This window comes from Lotus japonicus, chromosome 4, assembly GCF_012489685.1.
Source record: "Lotus japonicus ecotype B-129 chromosome 4, LjGifu_v1.2".
Taxonomy (NCBI): domain Eukaryota; kingdom Viridiplantae; phylum Streptophyta; class Magnoliopsida; order Fabales; family Fabaceae; genus Lotus; species Lotus japonicus.
Genome location: NC_080044.1, coordinates 24,592,879 through 24,613,385, shown reverse-complemented (window position 1 = coordinate 24,613,385; position 20,507 = coordinate 24,592,879). Strand labels below are relative to the sequence as shown.

The 20,507-nt window shown below is 38.1% G+C and overlaps 1 protein-coding gene across 1 annotated transcript; it reads right to left on the bottom strand.

Moving 5' to 3' along the window:
- Positions 1-101: 101 nt before the first annotated feature.
- Positions 102-18,443, bottom strand: LOC130711212 (actin-related protein 2/3 complex subunit 2A). Its single transcript, XM_057560732.1, has 10 exons — positions 18,206-18,443; positions 16,746-16,812; positions 16,408-16,615; positions 15,632-15,801; positions 14,323-14,400; positions 14,031-14,163; positions 13,858-13,949; positions 1,344-1,400; positions 763-834; positions 102-663 (listed from the first exon to the last, which is right to left on the bottom strand). The coding sequence occupies exons 1-10, from the start codon at positions 18,265-18,267 to the stop codon at positions 628-630; spliced, it is 975 nt and encodes a 324-aa protein (XP_057416715.1). The 5' UTR covers positions 18,268-18,443; the 3' UTR covers positions 102-627.
- Positions 18,444-20,507: the final 2,064 nt, after the last annotated feature.

The window sequence follows — 20,507 nt, the reverse complement described above, 5'->3', positions numbered from 1 at the left end:
AATTGCTGCAGCTCTACTAACTTGCTGCATATAATTTCAGGTATAGTCAGAAGTCACAACTGAATTGCTGTTCTGAGAGCACAGACGAGAGAACAAGTCTGTGATTGAAAGACCCATGGGTCATTTTACAAGTAAATATGAATTTGAACTGCAATCCATTAAACCACTCCACATGGTCTTACATATGGTTCAAACACAAACGCTAAAAACAGCTTATCCGTGGCACCTCATTCACATATCACAATTTGCATTAACATATGATCCATAAATTTACAGTAAAAAGAGAAATTAGATAAATGCCTCAAGGGAATAAATTTTGACATGTAACCCCACATACATACAGAGTACACATACTCAGATATAAACAATTGTATCTAGTACTTGTTGGACGTTTATCTTCTATATGTATCATTTTTTTTTCATGAATAAATTATAGGCACCTGGTGCATTCTGCAAGAATAGGACAGCAATTCCTTGGATACTGAGCATGTAGAGTTCAAAAGAAGAATCACTTCTTCATGCAACAAGCACCTGGAACACTCTGCTAACATGCTCTAGCAGTTCCTTGATTGGCGATTGCATAGTCCAAAGAAACAGAAAATCTTTCCCATCAAGCTTGCTTCACCTTTATGAAAATGAGTTTACTCTTGAATCCTTGAGGCTCTACAGATCCAGTGTAAAATTTTCAGACTTAAGTTGTGATAAAACAGAAATAACAGTTAAAATCTATCACATGTCTCATTAAGCATAAACATAACAAACCAGCCGCTTGAAGGATCTGTTGTTTGAAGTTTTCTTTGAATCCTCTGGTTCTGGTTTAGCGCGATCCAGAGCCTACAAAACAAGTTTAAGCTTTACTACAACTCACAAGTTATACTATGAACCTTGACAAATCATTTAAGGGAAATGACCACTTATGTCAGACAAAAAAGCAAATAATCAGGAACAAAGACATTGTTTGTCATCGGCCAATGCACCACAATAAGTTCACTTCTCTACAATACAAATTCTTCAACGGATAAAATATAAATTGTGCGTGATGTTAGTCGGGCTCTAGGCTGCCAATTAAATCATTATCAAACTAGGTGCATTCCTTTGCATCAACCAAAAGCCAATATAAGGACAAAATATAGAAGGAAAAGGAGAATATTCCCTACTAACAAAAATAAAAAAAACTTCTTAGAAAAGAATATCGACTGTGGACATGCTTTACTAAGGATACAAGAGTGGATATTCTTAAAAAATATTCAACAGCAAATGTCACACTAGGGGTACTGAAATTTTTTATTAGTATGAGCTGCCACAGAAGTTAACTTGAACAAGTTTATAAAATGCAAGATTACCTGTATCAAGGTCTCCACACGTCTCCGCATCCGTGTATGCATAAATCCTTCAGAGCACTGTTACAAATATGTATAATGTAGGGTAAGATTGGGCTCAAACATATTTTATGCAGGCTTATTGTAAAAAAAAATGTTATCATTGACTGCCAAATATACAAAGAGATTAGCAGAAAATTCCAATTCCTGTCCACTATTTAATCCCTGATTCACATTATTCCTCCGCCTACCTGTTCTTAGGACAAAAGTTTTGAAGTTTCCAAGTCTATGTTAGCAAACTCCATAAAACCATATCCTCTCTCTAGTCTCTACCACTTTCTATCAAGGCCTATCTTTTTTCTTTTTAAATAAAAATGATATTAAACTATCTGTAAAATGATTTCATAGATCAATTCAGAAAGACAAGAGAAGAATATTTTAAAGATTGAGTAAACCCTTTACATCAAAACATTTTATAGAGTAAAGAATCAAATATTATTCCTAGCATGGCTTTCCTAACCACACAACAAATGTTGCTGAATTGCTCAATCTTCATGTTAGAAACCTGAGTGATGAAGCAGGCCTTGATGATAGCGAGGATGTGGGCCTTGATGTGAACAATAAGAAGCCCAAGGTTTGGAGAGTTTACAAGAGGAAGCGTGGGAAGGTTCTACAAGAGACTGAGCTGGCAGATATTTGAGGAAGAGAATATTAAGTTAGTTATGATATAAGGGGGAGAGAGTAGAGGGAGGAATCATCATCATTGATCTTTATTTTCTGTTATAGAGAGAGAACTAGGCTCACTAGTGAGAGGGAAGCCGTAGTGCTTTTTGGGGTTGATAATAGCCTTTATCAACACTTTTTCTATTCTGTTACCTCTGCAATTCCTTTTCTGTTAACACAACTGCAGTTTATTCCATTCTTCCCTCTAAGTATCATCTTGTTGTTTCATCTAACCTAACAATTGGTCCGACCTACCGGATCAATACGTCGCGGTAACCAGTGAACGTAGATGCTAACGAGACTCAGAATGGGAGATCGAATTGATGCATTGGAGGCACAGATGGGGAACGTGACCACCACGTTGCAAGAACTTGCTATACAGCTGCAACAACAGAGCTTGGTTTTAACCGAACTCAGCAAGCAGATAAGCCAGAAGGGAGCGACTCAGGAAGGTGAGACCTCTGTTGTTGAATCATCGCAGAGCGAGTCTCGTCTTGCTGGTAAGAAGGTAAAACTTCCGGTGTTTGAAGGTGAGGACCCCGTGGCGTGGATTACGCGCGCAGAAATCTATTTTGACGTGCAAAACACTCCTGATGAGATGCGAGTGAAGCTGTCTCGATTGAGCATGGAAGGTTCCACAATCCACTGGTTCAATTTGTTGCTGGAAACAGAGGATGACCTTTCTTGGGAGAAATTGAAGAAGGCTTTGATTGCGAGGTATGGAGGAAGGCGACTGGAGAATCCGTTTGAGGAGTTATCTACGCTCCGTCAAACCGGATCGGTGGAGGCTTTTGTGGAAGCATTTGAGCTGCTTTCATCCCAAGTGGGTCGTTTACCCGAGGAGCAGTATCTAGGTTACTTCATGAGTGGATTGAAGCAAAAAATCCGACGACAGGTAAGAACCTTGAATCCCCAGAATCGAATGCAGCTGATGAGGATGGCTAAGGATGTTGAAGATGAATTGAAGGAGGAAGACGACGACGGAACTCGAAGCTATGGGAAGAATCGCATGGGCCGAGTCGAGTCCAGCGGGTTGCAGCCCAAACCTTTTACCCGATCTACCACGAGTTGGAGCAACCCGACCCAGAAAATGGGTTTCTCGGGTTCTACTGGGTCGAACTCAATTTCGACGCCAGCGTTGAGCTCTACAGGTAGAAAGGGAGAAAACACCACCCAAACCTCGTCGCCTGATCGCTGGAAAGGGGTTCGAGGCATCCAGAGCGATGTAATCGCAGATCGGAGAGCAAAGGGGTTGTGCTTCAAGTGTGGAGGAAAGTATCATCCCACTCTTCACAAGTGTCCCGAACGCTCGATGCGGGTTCTGATTTTGGGTGACGATGAGGGATTGAACGAAGAGGGAGAAATCATAGCTCTCGAGGCCACTGAAATTGAGGGGGATGAAGAGGAAATTGAGGCCGAGTGCAAGTTAACTATGATGGGAGTGCTGGGAACGATGGGAGATTGCCACACGATGAAGATTTCTGGGAAAATTGACAGCATCGATGTGGTGGTTCTAATCGACAGTGGGGCTAGCCACAACTTCATTTCGCCAGAGGTCACGATAGCTCTAGGACTGCCGGTGGCACGTGCAGCGAAGAAAATCAAGTTGGGTGATGGTCATAAGGTATTTTCTCAAGGAATTTGTGAAGGGGTCAGAATTGATTTGGGACCTCAACTCTTTGTGGTGGATGCTCTGGTGTTGGACTTAGGAGGGTTAGATGTTGTGTTGGGAGTATCTTGGTTGAAAACTCTGGGGAAGGTGTTGTCAGATTGGAAAGACCTTTCGATGCAATTTTTGTATGAAGGGAGATTGATCAATCTGCAGGGCCAGGGTAGTAACCAAGTGATGCAAAGTTGCCTACACTCTTTCCTCGAGGACAAGCATAGAAGAGGAGATGAAGACTGGAGGTGGATTCATCATGGAATTGAGAAGTCTGCCCAAGCAACTACAGGACATGAGGAATTGACTAATTTACTCAGCCAGTTTTCACAAGTATTTCAAGAAACAATCTCTCTACCTCCTGTAAGAAGCCAGGTGCATCAGATCCAGTTACTTCCAGAACATGGTCCTGTAAATGTGAGGCCATATAGATACCCTCACCATCAAAAAGAAGAGATTGAAAGGCAAGTGACAGAGTTGTTAGCCGCAGGGATAATCAGGCCTAGCATGAGTGCTTTCTCAAGCCCTGTCATCTTAGTTAAAAAGAAAGATGGCTCATGGAGGATGTGTGTGGACTATAGGGCGCTGAATAAAGCTACAATCCCAGATAAGTACCCCATTCCCATTGTAGATGAATTGTTGGATGAGTTGTATGGAGCTACAGTTTTTTCTAAACTGGACTTGAAGGCTGGTTACCATCAAATTCGTGTTCATGAAGATGATATCCAGAAAACCGCTTTTCGAACTCATAATGGACATTATGAGTATCTTGTGATGCCTTTTGGATTAATGAACGCACCTGCCACTTTCCAAGCCACGATGAATGACATTTTCAGGCCTTTTCTCAGAAGTTTTGTGTTGGTATTCTTTGACGATATTCTAATTTACAGCAAAACTGAAACTGAGCATTTGGGGGCATTTGAAGATAGTGTTATCAGTTCTGGAACAACATTGCTTTGTGGCTAACAAGGCAAAATGCAAGTTTGGCTGTCGTCAGATTGATTATCTTGGCCATATCATATCTGGGGAAGGTGTGGCAGTAGACCCTGGCAAAATCCAATGTGTTTTGGAGTGGCCCGAGCCTAAGACTGTTAAAGGAGTTCGTGATTTCTTGGGGCTTACAGGGTATTATAGAAAGTTTGTGAAGGATTATGGGAAGATTGCTAAACCTCTTACGGAATTGACCAAGAAAAACAACTTTGTATGGGGAAAAGAAGCCTTGGATGCATTTAATCTACTCAAGCAGATTATGACAACTCCTCCTGTGCTAGTGTTACCTAATTTTGTTGTGGCTTTTGAGGTAGAATGTGATGCTGCAGGGAGAGGTATTGGTGCTGTTCTGATGCAGAAGAGGCAGCCAATAGCCTATTTCAGCAAAGCTTTATCTGATGGGAATCTGTCCAAATCTGTGTATGAAAAAGAATTGATGGCTTTGGTGCTTGCAATTCAACACTGGAGACATTACCTCTTAGGAAAACCTTTTGTGGTCTATACTGATCATAAGAGCTTGAAACATTTCCTGCAGCAAAGGGTGACTTCTCCTGATCAACAGTGTTGGTTGGCCAAACTTTTGGGTTATCAATTTGAAGTAAAATATAAACCAGGTATGGAGAACAAGGCTGCTGATGCTTTGTCACGATGCCATGGTGATGTGGAATTGGCTGCTATGTTATCTTACCCCTCTTGGTTGGATGGGGAGAAGCTGCTACAGGAAGTTAGACAAGATGCTAATCTGCAGAAAACAGTGGAGGCAGTCACGAAGGATCCTGAAGCTAAGCCAGGATTCACCATCCAACAAGGCATCTTATTTTACCAAGGACGATTGGTGCTATCTTCTAATTCACCGTCCATACCTTTACTGCTGCAGGAATTTCATGAAACACCTACGGGAGGGCATTCTGGGTTTCTTAGAACCTACAAGAGGCTGGCGGCTAATCTATATTGGCCAGGAATGCAAAAAAGGGTAAGAGATTTTGTTAGAGCTTGTGACATCTGCCAAAGGCAGAAGTATGCAGCCACTTCTCCTGGAGGACTCCTTCAACCTTTGCCAATCCCAAATGCAATTTGGGAGGATCTGTCATTAGACTTTATCACTGGATTACCTAAGTCTAAGGGGTTTGAGGCAGTGCTTGTAGTAGTGGACAGACTATCCAAGTACAGTCATTTTCTATTGCTGAAGCATCCTTACACTGCCAAATCAGTGGCTGAGTTATTTGTGCGAGAGGTTGTCAGACTGCATGGGGTTCCTTTGTCTCTCATTAGTGATAGGCACCCTCTATTTGTAAGTCACTTTTGGATGGAACTGTTCAAGCTGCAGGGTACTCAATTGAGGATGAGTTCAGCCTACCATCCAGAAACGGATGGACAAACTGAAGTCACTAACCGATGCTTAGAGAGTTATTTGCGCTGTTTTGCTTCTGAACAGCCTAAGACATGGTCTCATTGGATACCATGGGCTGAATTCTGGTACAATACTACTTATCATGTGTCCATTGGGAAGACCCCTTTTGAGGTGGTTTATGGTAGGCAGCCACCAAGTATTCTTCGTTTTCTGAGCAATGAGACTAAGGTTGCTGCTGTGGCTATGGAGCTGTGTGACCGGGATGAGGCCCTGAATCAGTTGAAGGCTCATTTGTTGAGGGCACAACAGCAGATGAAAAAGTATGCAGACAAGAAAAGAAGGGAGGTTCACTTTGCGGTTGGAGAATGGGTTTTTCTCAAGCTACGACCCCATAGGCAACATTCAGTGGCAAGGAGGATTAATCCTAAGTTAGCTGCACGTTTTTATGGGCCTTTCAAGATCATCGAACAAGTAGGGGAGGTTGCTTACAAGCTTCAGCTACCTGCTCAGTCAAGGATACATCCTGTATTTCATGTATCTTTGCTGAAGAAAGCCATTGGGAATTATTCAGTGCAAGGGGAACTCCCCAAGGAGCTGGAGCTCAACCCTGCGGATGAAGTTTACCCAGAGCAGGTTATTGGTACCAGGACTATCATTCAAGGAGGGATCTCAGTGCCCCAAAGTCTAATCCAGTGGAAGAACAAGTCTGCTGATGATGTTACTTGGGAAGATGATGCCTTTATGATGTAGGAGCTTTTTAAGATAATTTTAGTATTTTAGTAATTTTACTTATTTGTAATTAAGATCTTTTAGGATCTTAATTATTTTTTTGTTAGGAACTTATTTATTTTCAATTAGGATCTTTTATTTTCAATTAGGATCTTTTAGGATATTATTTATTTTACTATTAGGATATTTTCTTTTCTTATTTAAGCACTTGTAAGGCATAGCCTATTTCAGTTTTGATTGATAATAAAATTTAAGAGTTTTCTCTTCTTCTCTGGTGGATTCCAGTGTATTTTCTAGGGTTTTAGCGCTTGCTAATTTCCTTTCTGGTGGATTCCAGAAACCTTTTCCTTAGGATTTGCGCTTGCAATCCTAGTACGACTTCCGCTGTATCAAGAATTAGCAAGCGCTAAAACCCTAGAAAATACACTGGAATCCATCAGAGAAGAAGAGAAAACTCTTAAATTTTATTATCAATCAAAACTGAAATAGGCTATGCCTTACAAGTGCTTAAATAAGAAAAGAAAATATCCTAATAGTAAAATAAATAATATCCTAAAAGATCCTAATTGAAAATAAAAGATCCTAATTGAAAATAAATAAGTTCCTAACAAAAAATAATTAAGATCCTAAAAGATCTTAATTACAAATAAGTAAAATTACTAAAATACTAAAATTATCTTAAAAAGCTCCTACATCAGTAGCACTTGATACAGCGGAAGTCGTACTAGGATTGCAAGCGCAAATCCTAAGGAAAAGGTTTCTGGAATCCACCAGAAAGGAAATTAGCAAGCGCTAAAACCCTAGAAAATACACTGGAATCCACCAGAGAAGAAGAGAAAACTCTTAAATTTTATTATCAATCAAAACTCAAATAGGCTATGCCTTACAAGTGCTTAAATAAGAAAAGAAAATATCCTAATAGTAAAATAAATAATATCCTAAAAGATCCTAATTGAAAATATTCCTAACAAAAAATAATTAAGATCCTAAAAGATCTTAATTACAAATAAGTAAAATTACTAAAATACTAAAATTATCTTAAAAAGCTCCTACATCACTTTATTCGAGGCCAATTTCCAGATTTTAGCCTTGAGGACAAGGCTGTAACTAAGGGGGGTGGAATTGTTAGAAACCTGAGTGATGAAGCAGGCCTTGATGATAGCGAGGATGTGGGCCTTGATGTGAACAATAAGAAGCCCAAGGTTTGGAGAGTTTACAAGAGGAAGCGTGGGAAGGTTCTACAAGAGACTGAGCTGGCAGATATTTGAGGAAGAGAATATTAAGTTAGTTATGATATAAGGGGGAGAGAGTAGAGGGAGGAATCATCATCATTGATCTTTATTTTCTGTTATAGAGAGAGAACTAGGCTCACTAGTGAGAGGGAAGCCGTAGTGCTTTTTGGGGTTGATAATAGCCTTTATCAACACTTTTTCTATTCTCTGTTACCTCTGCAATTCCTTTTCTGTTAACACAACTGCAGTTTATTCCATTCTTCCCTCTAAGTATCATCTTGTTGTTTCATCTAACCTAACACTTCAGCTTTGGAGCCAAAGATTGAATCTGAAGGTGATAATTCGAAATCATTCTTCGTGGACAAAGTGGACGAATACAATGAGTATCTTCAGTTAAAGGCAGCCCAAGAAACTTCTTACTTAGTCACTGTTGCCCACACTAGTAATTCTAAAGTATCTGTGTTATGTTTGCAATTAACCTAACAGCAGCAACAAAATAAAGAAAGAGAAATAGGAATAAATTTTGGTATTTTTGAATATTTAAAACTGAAATTAAATGCTGGAAAATAAACAAGGTAAACCTTCTTACAAGCGAGACTCCCTTCCAAGGGTAAAACCCTTTCACAAACTCAAGAATCAAATTATACCCTAACCTAAGGAGAATACTCCAAATAATAATAAACTAATCCTACTAAGCAAATGACTCTGCTTAACATAGGTCCAACTCAACACCAAAACAAATAACAAAAGCTAACAGATAAAATCAACCCAAGCCCAAAATCAAATAGGCTCATTCGCCCCAGGCCCAACAATATTGAGAACCCTAACAATGTGTATCTCATTTTGTGCCTATTAATTTGCTTCTAGTTCCTTCGACCACTTAATTGGCAATCACTTTCTTTTCTCTTACTTGTCACCACCCTAAAACTCCACACCATGTTACTCTTGCAGATGGATCTAAATTACAAGTTACTGACATTGACCAAAGCTTCACCTCTTCCCTCTCTATCATTGAATTCTGTTCTTATGATTCCTCGTTGCCCTTTCAACCTGGTTTCTAAAGGAATTAAGTTTTCCATAACCTTCACATCTAAATCTGTTTTGATATAGGACCAGCGTATGGGATAGCTAATTGGAGCCGGATCTAAACCAATGGACTCTACTATCTTCAACCACCCACTTCCACCATATAAACTATTGTGAGTCTCCTAGTCTAATTCATCATTGTCTAAATCTTTCACTGTTGGAGTCTTTAAAGAGTGAGTTGTGTTAACTCGGAAGCATGTTAGAGCCTATTTTCCTAGTTGTATTAATAATCAAGCATTGTCTCCTTCTAATGTTGTTTACTCTGATGTTTGGGGTCTTAGTTGTGTCCCTTCTGTCAGATATGTCACTTTTTCGTTTCGAGTCATTTAGTGTGTTTCCAAAACTGTTGTTCACAAATCAAAACTTCACTGGAAAAACATTTCACATTTAGTGACAATACAAAAGATTTTTTTGATTGTCTTAAATCATTCATGATCACCCATTGAATCTAGTGGTCTTCATACACAACAAAATTGTATAGTAAAAAGACAACATACACATATTATTTACATTGAACGTACTCTCTTGCTGAATGCCAATGCTCATTTGAAGTTTTAGGGGGATGTTTTTCTTATTTCTGGATATTTAATAAATAGAATGCCATCTTCATTTTAGGCAAGCAGATTCCCCGTTCCTTTTTTCCTGGAGGGCCCTTCTCTGTTCCTACTCATGTTTTTCGGTGTAGTTGTTTTGTTCATAACCTTTCTCCAACGCGTGATAAGTTATTTGTTTGCTTTTCTTGGATATTGTCCTGTCCAAAAAGGTTACTAAAGCTGCTCTCCTGCTACCCATCAATTCTACACCTCTGCAAATGTCACTTTCTTTGAAGATACACCATACTTTGTTGCCTCAATTGCCCCTCCAGTTGACTCAGAACTCTTTCCTCAAGTACTACATGTTCCTCAATTGACTCTGTTGTGTCTATTCCTCGTACTCAAGAGCTATTTGATACTTCATCACCACTAGAATCACATCTTCACTTGCACCGTTCTTGCAGCATGTCAGGAACCAATTACCCCAAAAGCTTAAGCTGTTGGGTAAAGAACTCTGAATGGTTTTACATTATATTTCTAACACGCCCACTCACGCAAGATCTCACTTGGGCTTAAAGCATGGACAATACACAGGCCCACCTACCACGTGCTGAAATTCCACTTTTTATTAGAAGAATTGGGGGCGGCAAGGATCAAACCCTATACCATTTAGTCATAGAGGCTCTAATACAATGTCAGAAACCAATTATCCCAAAAGGATGTTATAAATCGGATGAGGGTTAATGATAGAACTTTACCTTTATGGAGGGAAATGGGAAAGTTAACGAAAGCAGGTGAAGATGAATTAGGAGAGGTGATTAGAGCAAAAGCTGTATCACTTGGCTGAAAATCACGAGCGATGGTCTGGATGGTGGAGCATGGAAGAGCTCATAAGTGATGTGTTAGAAATTCCACTTTTTAAAGAATTCTGAATGGTTTTATACTATATTTCTAACACATCACTTATGAGCTCTTCCATGCTCCACCATCCAGACCATCGCTCGTGATTTTCAGCCAAGTGATACAGCTTTTGCTCTAATCACCTCTCCTAATTCATCTTCACCTGCTTTCGTTAACTTTCCCATTTCCCTCCATAAAGGTAAAGTTCTATCATTAACCCTCATCCGATTTATAACATCCTTTCTTATCATCGTTTGTATCCTACGTACTATACCTTTTGTCTCAGCTATTTCAATTGTTTTAATACTAAGATAGTATGGGAACCTTTATCCCATCCAAGATGGTGATAGGCAATGATCAAAGAGATGGACCATCACTCTTGATGTTCAGCCAAGTGATACAGCTTTTGGTCTGATCACCTCTCCTAATTCATCTTCACCTGCTTTCGTTGACTTGCCCATTTTCCTCCGTAACAGTAAAGTTCTATCCTTTTATATCATCGTTTGTGTTTGACATACTATACCTTTTGTCTCTGCTATTTCATTTGTTACAATATAAAGATAGTATGGGAAGCTTTATCCTATCCAAGATGGTGATAGGCAATGGTCAAAGAGATGGAGGCTTTAGAATCTAACCATACATGGGTGCTCGTCCCACCTCCTCCTAAGACATTTGTTGTTGTCTATTGGTGGGTCTTTAACATTAATGTGGACCTTGATAGACAGTGGGTCCCATAAAAGACCGTATTGTGGCTAAAGAATACACAAGTCTATGGTCTTGACTAAGGGAATTGTTATTCAAACCTCCCTCACATCTATCCAAACCCCCCCCCCCCATTTAAAGTGCGAAACTACTAAAATGCCCTTAATGAAAAAAATATAACAACATTCCACCACCCCACCCTCACATCCTCTCTCCTCTTTCCTCTTTCTTCTTTCTTCCTTCTTTCGTCACCAACATCACCACCACACATACTCATACCCATCATTATACTCAACCTCCATCTTCCCCTCTCTCATCTTTCTGCTGCCGTCGTCGTCGCCCAACGTCAACCTGTCATCGTTTTCAGATTGTGTTTTTTCTGCAGCTAAACACACTTCAAAGTGCGTTATGGTCGCACTTTCAAGGTGCGTTTTTCGGACCCAAACAAACTTTAAAGTGCGATAGAAACGCACCTTGAAAGTGCGACCATAACGCACTTTAAAGTGCGTTAGTAACGCAACTTGAAATTGCGAGCGAATTTTTTTAAGGGCATTTTCGGATTTTAGGAATATAATGGTGGTTGAAATGGATGTGAGAGGGGTTTGAATAACAATTCCCCTTGACTAAGGTGATGTGTACGTGTTCTCCACAGTCGACATAACCTCAGTTCGTTTCTTTTTAGTTATGGTTACCATGAAACATTGCACTAATTTTGATTAGATTTAAAAAATGCTTTCTTGCATGGTGACGTCGAAGAGGAGATCTAGATGGGGCAATCTATTGGGTTTGTTGTGGGGGGGTCAGGTCTCGTGTGATAATTTGTAACAGTGCATATATGGCCTAAATCACTCACCTTGAACTTGGTTTGATCAACTAGTGGAGTTTTACAGCAGCTGGGGATGATTTGTGGTGACACAATCATTCTGTCTTCTTTGAATGCTTATCGTCTAATGAATATTTCTATCTTGTAGCCTATGTTGATGATATTGTAATCACATGTGATGATCAAGAAGGCATTAAGGACTTAAAAAAAACTTATTTCAATACTTTCAAACTTAGGATTTAGGTCCTTTGAATTATTTTCTTGGGACTGAGGTAGCACAGTCAAAGTCAGATATTTCTATCTCACAGAGGAAGTATGCTCTTGCCATTTTGGAGGAGACTGGTCTTCTAGATCTAGATTGCAAACAAGTTAACACGCCCCATGGATCCTAATGTCAAGCTTTTTCCCAATCATGGGAAGCCCTATCCTAACCCAAGAAGATACCAGAGACTAGTGGGAAAGTTAAATTATCTTACAGTGACCACACCTGTTTATCCTTCCCAATCATTGTGGTAAGTCGATTCCTCAACTCCCCTTCTCTGATAGTCGTTAGCAGACTGTTATTCGTATCCTTAGGTGTATCAAAATGTCACCTAGAACGGGACTTGCTTACACAAACCAGTCACATAATCACATTGCTAGATACTCAATAGTTAATTGGATGGGTGATGCAAGTGATAGAAAGAATAACCAAGGAAGGGGGAAGATAAGTTATTTTCCTAAAATTCTAACAGCAAATCAAAGGCTCAGACCGGAAAAAATCTCTTCACATACGTTAGTGATATTTTGAGGTGTTACTGTCATTGCCCTGATGACAAAATCGAAATGCCAAAGTCTATATGTCCTTTCAATTTCAATTTCTATTGACTATATAGATGAACCACATTATAAGTAAAATATAAGCAAAATAACGAATTCAATCAATAAGTTTGATTCTTTTGCCAATATTTATTCTTCACATTTGGAGTCAGTCAATTTGATAGCAAATGTTTCTCTTCAAATTTGGGTTAGGCCTAACTCTACCCCAAAAGCTAGCTTAGAGATAAGAGTTGCTCTACCTTTTATAAGCACTTATTTGACCATATTTGGGTTAGGTCTAACTCTAGTCAATATGGGACTTTTCAACATACCCCCTCACCCCAGAGACATTTGGAGCGTGGAATTTGCAGGAATGAACATATACGGGTGGCCCATATATGAGTGCTCTCCAGTAAACAGATCTAGGATAGGCTCTGATACCATCTTAAAATTTGGGTTAGGCCTAACTCTAGCCCCAAATGCTAGCTTAGAGGTGAGGGTTGCTCTACCTTAAACACTAGTTTGGCCATACCTCTAGTTAATATGGGACTTCTCAACAGTTTCATTCTTGTCTAAGATTATAGAATTGACTAATGTAATTTCTATTAGTTTATTATCAAGACACCTCTTACGCTCCCCACCTATAGATCAATCCAAGGCCCATGGATGTCTTTGTGTGTGTGTGTGTTATCATGTAATTAGACACCCCAGAAAACTTCACCCTAAGCTCCAATCTTTTAAGATCTACTACTTACAACACAAATAGAATCTTCACAATGGTACTTAGCCAATGATAATAGTTTAAACCCTAGCTAAATAATGCAAAAGTAAAATCACAAGAAAATTGCGCAAATTTATGATTCATATTAAAATATGGAAATATCTTCTTAAAGACACTAGAACAAGCTCTACACGAGCATCGTCATGAGTAAATACTGAACACATGAAAGTGATATCATATTAGGGGTGCAGGTGTGCAGCTGAAGAACTTTGATTTACAGAAACACCCACCTTAACATGATAGCTAACATAGGCATGAAAAGTTGAAAGACTCCATACTGTACGATCCAATTTCGGGCCTTCAACATGACGAGGGAAGATAACTGCAGAGTGGAAAATGTTACATTGCAATGATACTAGCCAAAGGAAATAAAATGAACACTAACAATTCTCCAGACACTAACCAAATGATACAAATCCTGCATTTGCAGATAATGCATCAGCAGGCAGTTCTTTCAGTTCCAATGGAGGGGTATGAGACCACGAACAAGGAGGGGTATTACTAAGTCCAGCTGTACGCCTGGCTTCGACAAATTCCTAAATTATAATAAAGCTTGAAAGTTGAAACTATCAAACCAAAAAAGGAGCAAAGCACCATAATGGCTTGCAAGATGCAACAATAAGATCTTGTATCTCTCCCAACTCTCTTTCATCCCACTAACCCTAATGAGTTACAAATCACCTAAGAAAACATACCTGCAAGAATGAAGTAGCAAGGACCATGTCTATTGAATCGTTGAATCTCATAGGATACACCACAGTCACCTTATCAGCCTGTCAAAAAAAATGTTTTAATCATTTAATCATTAGAAACAATTCCCTCTAAAACAACTATAAAGGATCAATTAACATCCCAAATGATAATCTTATAAGGATGCAGTGACAAAACATTCACTTTAAGCATAATAGAATCAGAACAAGCAAAAAGGAATGGTCAGGTTTCAAATTAAAAGAATTATCGATTTCATACTTTTTTCCTTTCCTTTATTTCCCAACAAAAACTAACAGAAACAGTTTTCACAGGTTTGCAGACCACATAGATAACACTATTGCCTTAGTTGATTAAGGAGGTTTCTTTGGCACAGCAATGGATATGGGATGAAGATTAGGAATTTCTTTCTATTTGATGTAATGCATGTTCTTTTAAGGGTGCTTCTCTATAAGATATGTTGAGGGATTAGACAGCTTTGCTCCATTATTTTTTTATTCATTATCTGTGATTTCCTTTTATGTTAAAGAGGACCCATTATGCTCCAAATTCATGTAATCTCTTGTCTGTGACAGTTTGTCTTACTGAATTTCTTATTTTATACACACACATATATCCTGTCATGCTCAGATGATATGTATCATGAGTTTAGATTTAACTACATTAACAAAAATGAAAGTTGGTCATGTCCAGCAAACTTTGAGAAAATTTTGCTATGTCACTTACAACTTACACGGATCTTGAGAAGCATATCGAGTGCAGGACATAAAATAATTATGATTTTTCACTAACTTGGTTCTAATGAATGGAAATTGGAAAATAATGCCAGAGTTTTCAAGGATAAATTACGACTGACTTTCTAATTGTATGTCAACGAACCAGTTCACCCACAGCTTGAGCAGTTGAAAATTGGAAGCAAAGGCCCAGGAACATCTTCTGACAAAAAAGATGTTTTCCATGTTCAATTAAGTATAGACAAACGAATTGTAAGCTCACGCTCTCTCGCCAGTACCACTTACTTTTTTAGTTTTTCTCCACTCTCTTCTATCCTTTTAAATATAAAACGTCTTTTGCCACATACCTTCTTTTTCTAAAGAAGCAGCATTAAATTGTATACATAAATCCAGGTGGGGAACAAGGTATAAGTTAAAAGGAAGGTCACCCTACATATGGTATTGGGTATAGTTGTGGATTATGAAACAACTGTGGCTTAGTGTAGAAAGAAAACAAAATACGAATAAAATATGCAAGCAGTGATTAGGGCTAAGTAACAGAAAGTTGCATCTACTATCATACCTGTGGTAAAAGGAAAAAAGATTCCTTCGGACGATGAACAAGGGCAACAACTGGATCCATGTCTGGGGCAACTGTCCTAGAAGCAAGATGCTTTAAAATTACTCTCAGTGGTGCCCCAAGGACAACCTCCCTTACTGATGCAACTTTTACCAAAAAAGCATGTCTTTGCTCTGCACAAGTTCAACAACATCAAGGCAGATTAAGCAAGAAAAACTCCTAATTGTTTTATTTTAAGCAAGAACATCTCCCGTCAAAAAAAAAACCAAGAACATCAAGGAAGATTAAAAACATAAGCATGAGTACATGAACCTACAGATACATGAATCTACTAATTAATATCTACTGCTGCTTTCAAAAACCGTAATTGGCTTCCTTTGAGTTCCGCATCAACAAACAACATTAAGATGAAGCAAGACCGTAAATGTTCAGAACATAGACAATCCAAAGCACATGTAGATGATGCAGACCAATATGCCATAGTAATTAAATTACCAAATAACTTCAGAGTCATACCTAGTTCCAATTTGAAAATTGAAGCACTCAACCAAGTGCTCCAATTATCAGTATATCTTGAAAATCCTATCTAATATCTATAATAACTAAATATAAATTCCTGAAACCAAAAAAGGTGCAGAGAATTTACTAAAGTAATGAAAATGAATTACTAATTGATTACTTAATGCATAGAAAATACAGCAGACAACAAATTCAGCTTAAGAGGAAAACTTCTCATTTAAAGGGGAATGGCGAGTTCCCAATACAGAACATTGCTGTACCTTGATTTGCAGGAATCTTTGACAGATTTATTTTCAATGTAAGGTTAAAGCCATCCTTTGGAGGATCTAGAATTTGCACAATACCACCATATGTAGCTTTTATTGCTTCAATGGCTCCAAAAGGAAGCCCACAGACAAAAATTGTTTCTGAAGAAGGAGTAGGCAATGATACTGATAGCAATAGAATATGCGGATTCTTCATTGAGACCTACAATCATTTTTGCTGGGTCAAATGCGCAACCTAAACTGTCAAAAAACAACTTATATCTAACTAAGGGATTGAAGGTAGTCATCCAAATATTTTCCATGGTAATTGTCTACATCAAAATCATCGTTACCTGAATATGATATCGAACATCATCAAACTCAACCCAGTGGTGATCCAGTTCAACTCCTTTTTCAATACTGAAATAGATATTAAAAAAAACATTAACATTGTATGACATATCACTGAAGCAGCATAAGTTCAGGTTTCACGATAACTTGCTAGATCAACAAAATGAAGGGGAACAATTGACTTAACCAGAAAATATGGAGCTTGAAGTATTTTCTTTAGCAGTAAGTATAAATTACAACTAGTTGTTTTATGAGATGAAATCAAAGTCAATAACTACACCCTTGGCATAAATATAACAATAGTATACATTAAGTTTGTTCAAATGGAAGTTAGGCTATAGATATACTTAATGACAGGAAATTTTCTGGAATGGAGTCATCTGGGTCTCCTTGACCCTAAGCTCGTGTGCTTGCAGAGGAATCACATGTGTGGCAAGGAAATCCCCAGCACACAGCAATGATGTGCCTTTGGTAAACTTATGATGTGAAACAATAAATTTGGCATTGAGCAAAATTACTCATGAGAAAGTGAAAACTTTTAGATATTTTAGTAGAATTTATTCCAAGTGGAGGACCCATAAATTTTTTTAAAGCATAACTATTCCGAAGTGACTCTACTTTTCTGTCCAGACAAAATCAATTATTTTAAACTCACTTTTTAAAATATAATTCCAACACAAATCAAGTTTTAACACAAATACTTTCAATATCTATTTCTACCAAAATCTATACTAAACAGACCTCTGTTTATATCTCTTCTAACCTTGATAATAGAATTTTTAGTCATTTTACACACGAACCTAAACAGGAAAATCAGGTCACAAAGTTGTATACAAGGAAGAGTACACAATAGGGAGTTAGTAGGTTAGTTAAAAATCAGTTACACAGGCAAATATGTAGTTAACTGAGTCTTTCTAAGGGTAAACTCTTGTAAGGTGGTTATCTTCCTTGTTTTCTCATCATAGCACAAATAAGAGTTCTTTCTCTCTCTCTCGCGCTCGCTTAGAATTCGGGTTAGGCCTAACTCTACCCTAAAAGCTCGCTCAGGGGTGAGGATTCTTCTACCCTTTATAAAGACTATTATGGCCATACCTACAATCAATGCAAGACCTTAACACACACTCTCACACCCAGGACTGGACAACAGAGTGAGTGTGAAGTTTGCAGAACTTTTTTTGGTACATCGCATCAGGAATCGATCCTTGAACCTCCCCCTACCCACCTCATATGTCCCCCACCTCCTACCACTTGAGACATCCTACGGCAAAGTTTGCAGAACTGGATATTAGCAGGTGCCTCATTTGTGGGTAGTCCAATAGACGGATGTAGGATAGGCTCATATACCACTTCCAAATAAAACCCCAAAAACTCCAACAGGTTCTAACATTACAACTATATATAGGGAAAATGGAAACAACATTGATTGAATTAGAAGATGAGTGGGAGAAGAGAAGGAACGTACTTTTGAGCGCGATTCAAGAGGGTTTGGAGCAGGAATCTAGAATGGGACTGCAACAGTATCATGGATCCCTCTCTCCGGCGCAGCAAGATGAATAGATGATGATGGTGATGTTGAAAGCAGTGAGATCGAGATAGCGATTCGTTTCTTGGGTGTCGCGGATTTTAGATTCGGACCAAAAATCAAAACAAGAATTTATTCATTGTGCTCAATGCTCATGCTGTCATGCCCTATGCGTGCTATACTAATTTTTTCTCTTTTACTAATGCTGTAAATGCTTCTTTTTACGTGTCTTTGTGTGTGTGTCGTTTTCTTCTACTATTATTACTGGATTTGGATCCTCTCTATCCAGCTTCTCTCCATCATCTCTTCATCCAAATCTGAGCCATTGATTTAGAAATTTAAGGGCTTGGATCAATTTAAGAAGAGAGAAAAAAAAATGAATTGTATTTAAAGGCTTGGATCAATTTAAAAAGAGAGAGAAAACATGAACTAATCATCACCTTTAAAATTCAAAATCAATGGCTCAGATTTTGGATGGAGAAGGGATGAAGAGAAGCTGGATGGAGATGATCCAAATCCATTATTACTGCATTCTTTTTTCATTTTACCAAAGAAAATTATGAGGGATGGGTGGTTATTGAGCTAAAGGAAATGAGGGGTATAGGAAATGAGGGGTATTGAAGGGTGAAGTGAATCAACTAATTTACTAATAATTAATAACTAATATTTGTCTATAAAAGAAACCAAAGAAATTATGATTCATTCACACAATGCAGTATGTTATTTATCTCTTTCAATCATATTATCAATCACATCTCTTATGGTCTGTTTGGTATGTTGTATAGTATAAGATAAGGGATTCGGATCATCTCCAGCAGTATATTTCTGTCCAGCCCCTCTAGCAATGATATTGACTATTAGATGCATCTTGTGGCTCAGAAAATGAACCATAGCAACACACCTAAAAATAACTAAGCATTAAATGACAACCACAAGATGCATCCAAGAGTGGAAAAAATAACCCAGAAAAGTATTTGCTCTCGTCCCTCCATGTTGTCGCGAGATAACCATCACGCCTTCCACTCCAGGTGATCCTCCGTCGCTATCGCCAAATTCCGATCTCCCACTATCATCTGTCGTTGTCGCCTAGTTCCGATCTCTCACCCTCCACCGTTGGGGTCAGTTAATGGCAGCGAGAACAGAAACAAACTCGTCGCTCTCCACTACCGCATACTTTCCTCTCTCCATTATTGTTCTGATCTAGTTTCGATCTCCCCACCTTATGTTGTTGTTGTTCGTGAATGCTTTTTATTCTTACAACCGCCGACAACAAAGAGGTTAGATGTGTCCAAGATCACCTACAACTTTACCCTTTACTACCTCCGATCCTATTTCTAAAAACCAAATAGAAGAAAAAAATTGGTTCTTTTTATAAGAACCAAATGGAAGTTTGTGGTATAGTAATTATTTTTTTCTAATAATGTCCTTATTAATTCTAACTAGTAAAATGTGTCTTATTAATAATTTTCTCATTCCCACTCTCCAACACTAAAACAAAGGGTAATTTTGGAAGTTTATTTTAATTTAGGACAAATTTAATGCATTTTAACTAATTTAACTACATTTTTTAAACTATGTGAATTTATTTTTGTTTTTATAAATAGGACCGGAGGTAGTACTTTGCTCTTTTTTTACACACAGAGAACAATACATTTTAAAATGCAATAGTGAGAACAAGAATTGATTAGTTTTGGCAAATGGTGTCAATTGAATTGAAATTCATACTTGCACCCAGATTGGTTAATATTTCCCTCCCCACTTGAATTAGATATTGATGAGATTATTTTCTCTTTAAAGTTTATCATTTTTTTCTTTCTTCTGGAAGCATTCTAAGAAATTTTCCGTTCTGTTTGATGAGAAATGGCAAACATACAGGTTCATGATGGGTGAATACAATTTGTTTATAATACGGGATTGACATATATAATACGGGATTGACATATACAAGAAATTAAGTGTTTATTTTGTTCCTGTTTCATATCCTACTAGTTTGACATGGCATTTACTTGTTGTCTTATGTTTTGTGCAGGAAAAAAGAGCTGGTTTTGCTGATTTTACTGATTATTGTTGTTGTCCTTAAGCTAAAGTTAAAATGTTGTTGAGATTGAATTTATTGTTGTTGTCCTAAAGCTAACATGTTGTTCAAATTGGATTTATTGTTGATGTCCTGAAGCTAACATGTTGTTCAAATTGAATTTATTATTGTTGTCCTAAAGCTAAAGCTAGAATGATGATGAGATTG

Excerpts from the sequence above, each read along its gene's own strand:
- LOC130711212 (XM_057560732.1), bottom strand. The coding sequence starts at position 18,267 with ATGATACTGTTGCAGTCCCATTCTAGATTCCTGCTCCAAACCCTCTTG. Across the intron at positions 14,164-14,322 it reads TTGCTACTTCATTCTTGCAG|GAATTTGTCGAAGCCAGGCG; the intron begins GTATGTTTTCTT and ends ATTATAATTTAG. Across the intron at positions 13,950-14,030 it reads TGCAGGATTTGTATCATTTG|TTATCTTCCCTCGTCATGTT; the intron begins GTTAGTGTCTGG and ends TCCACTCTGCAG.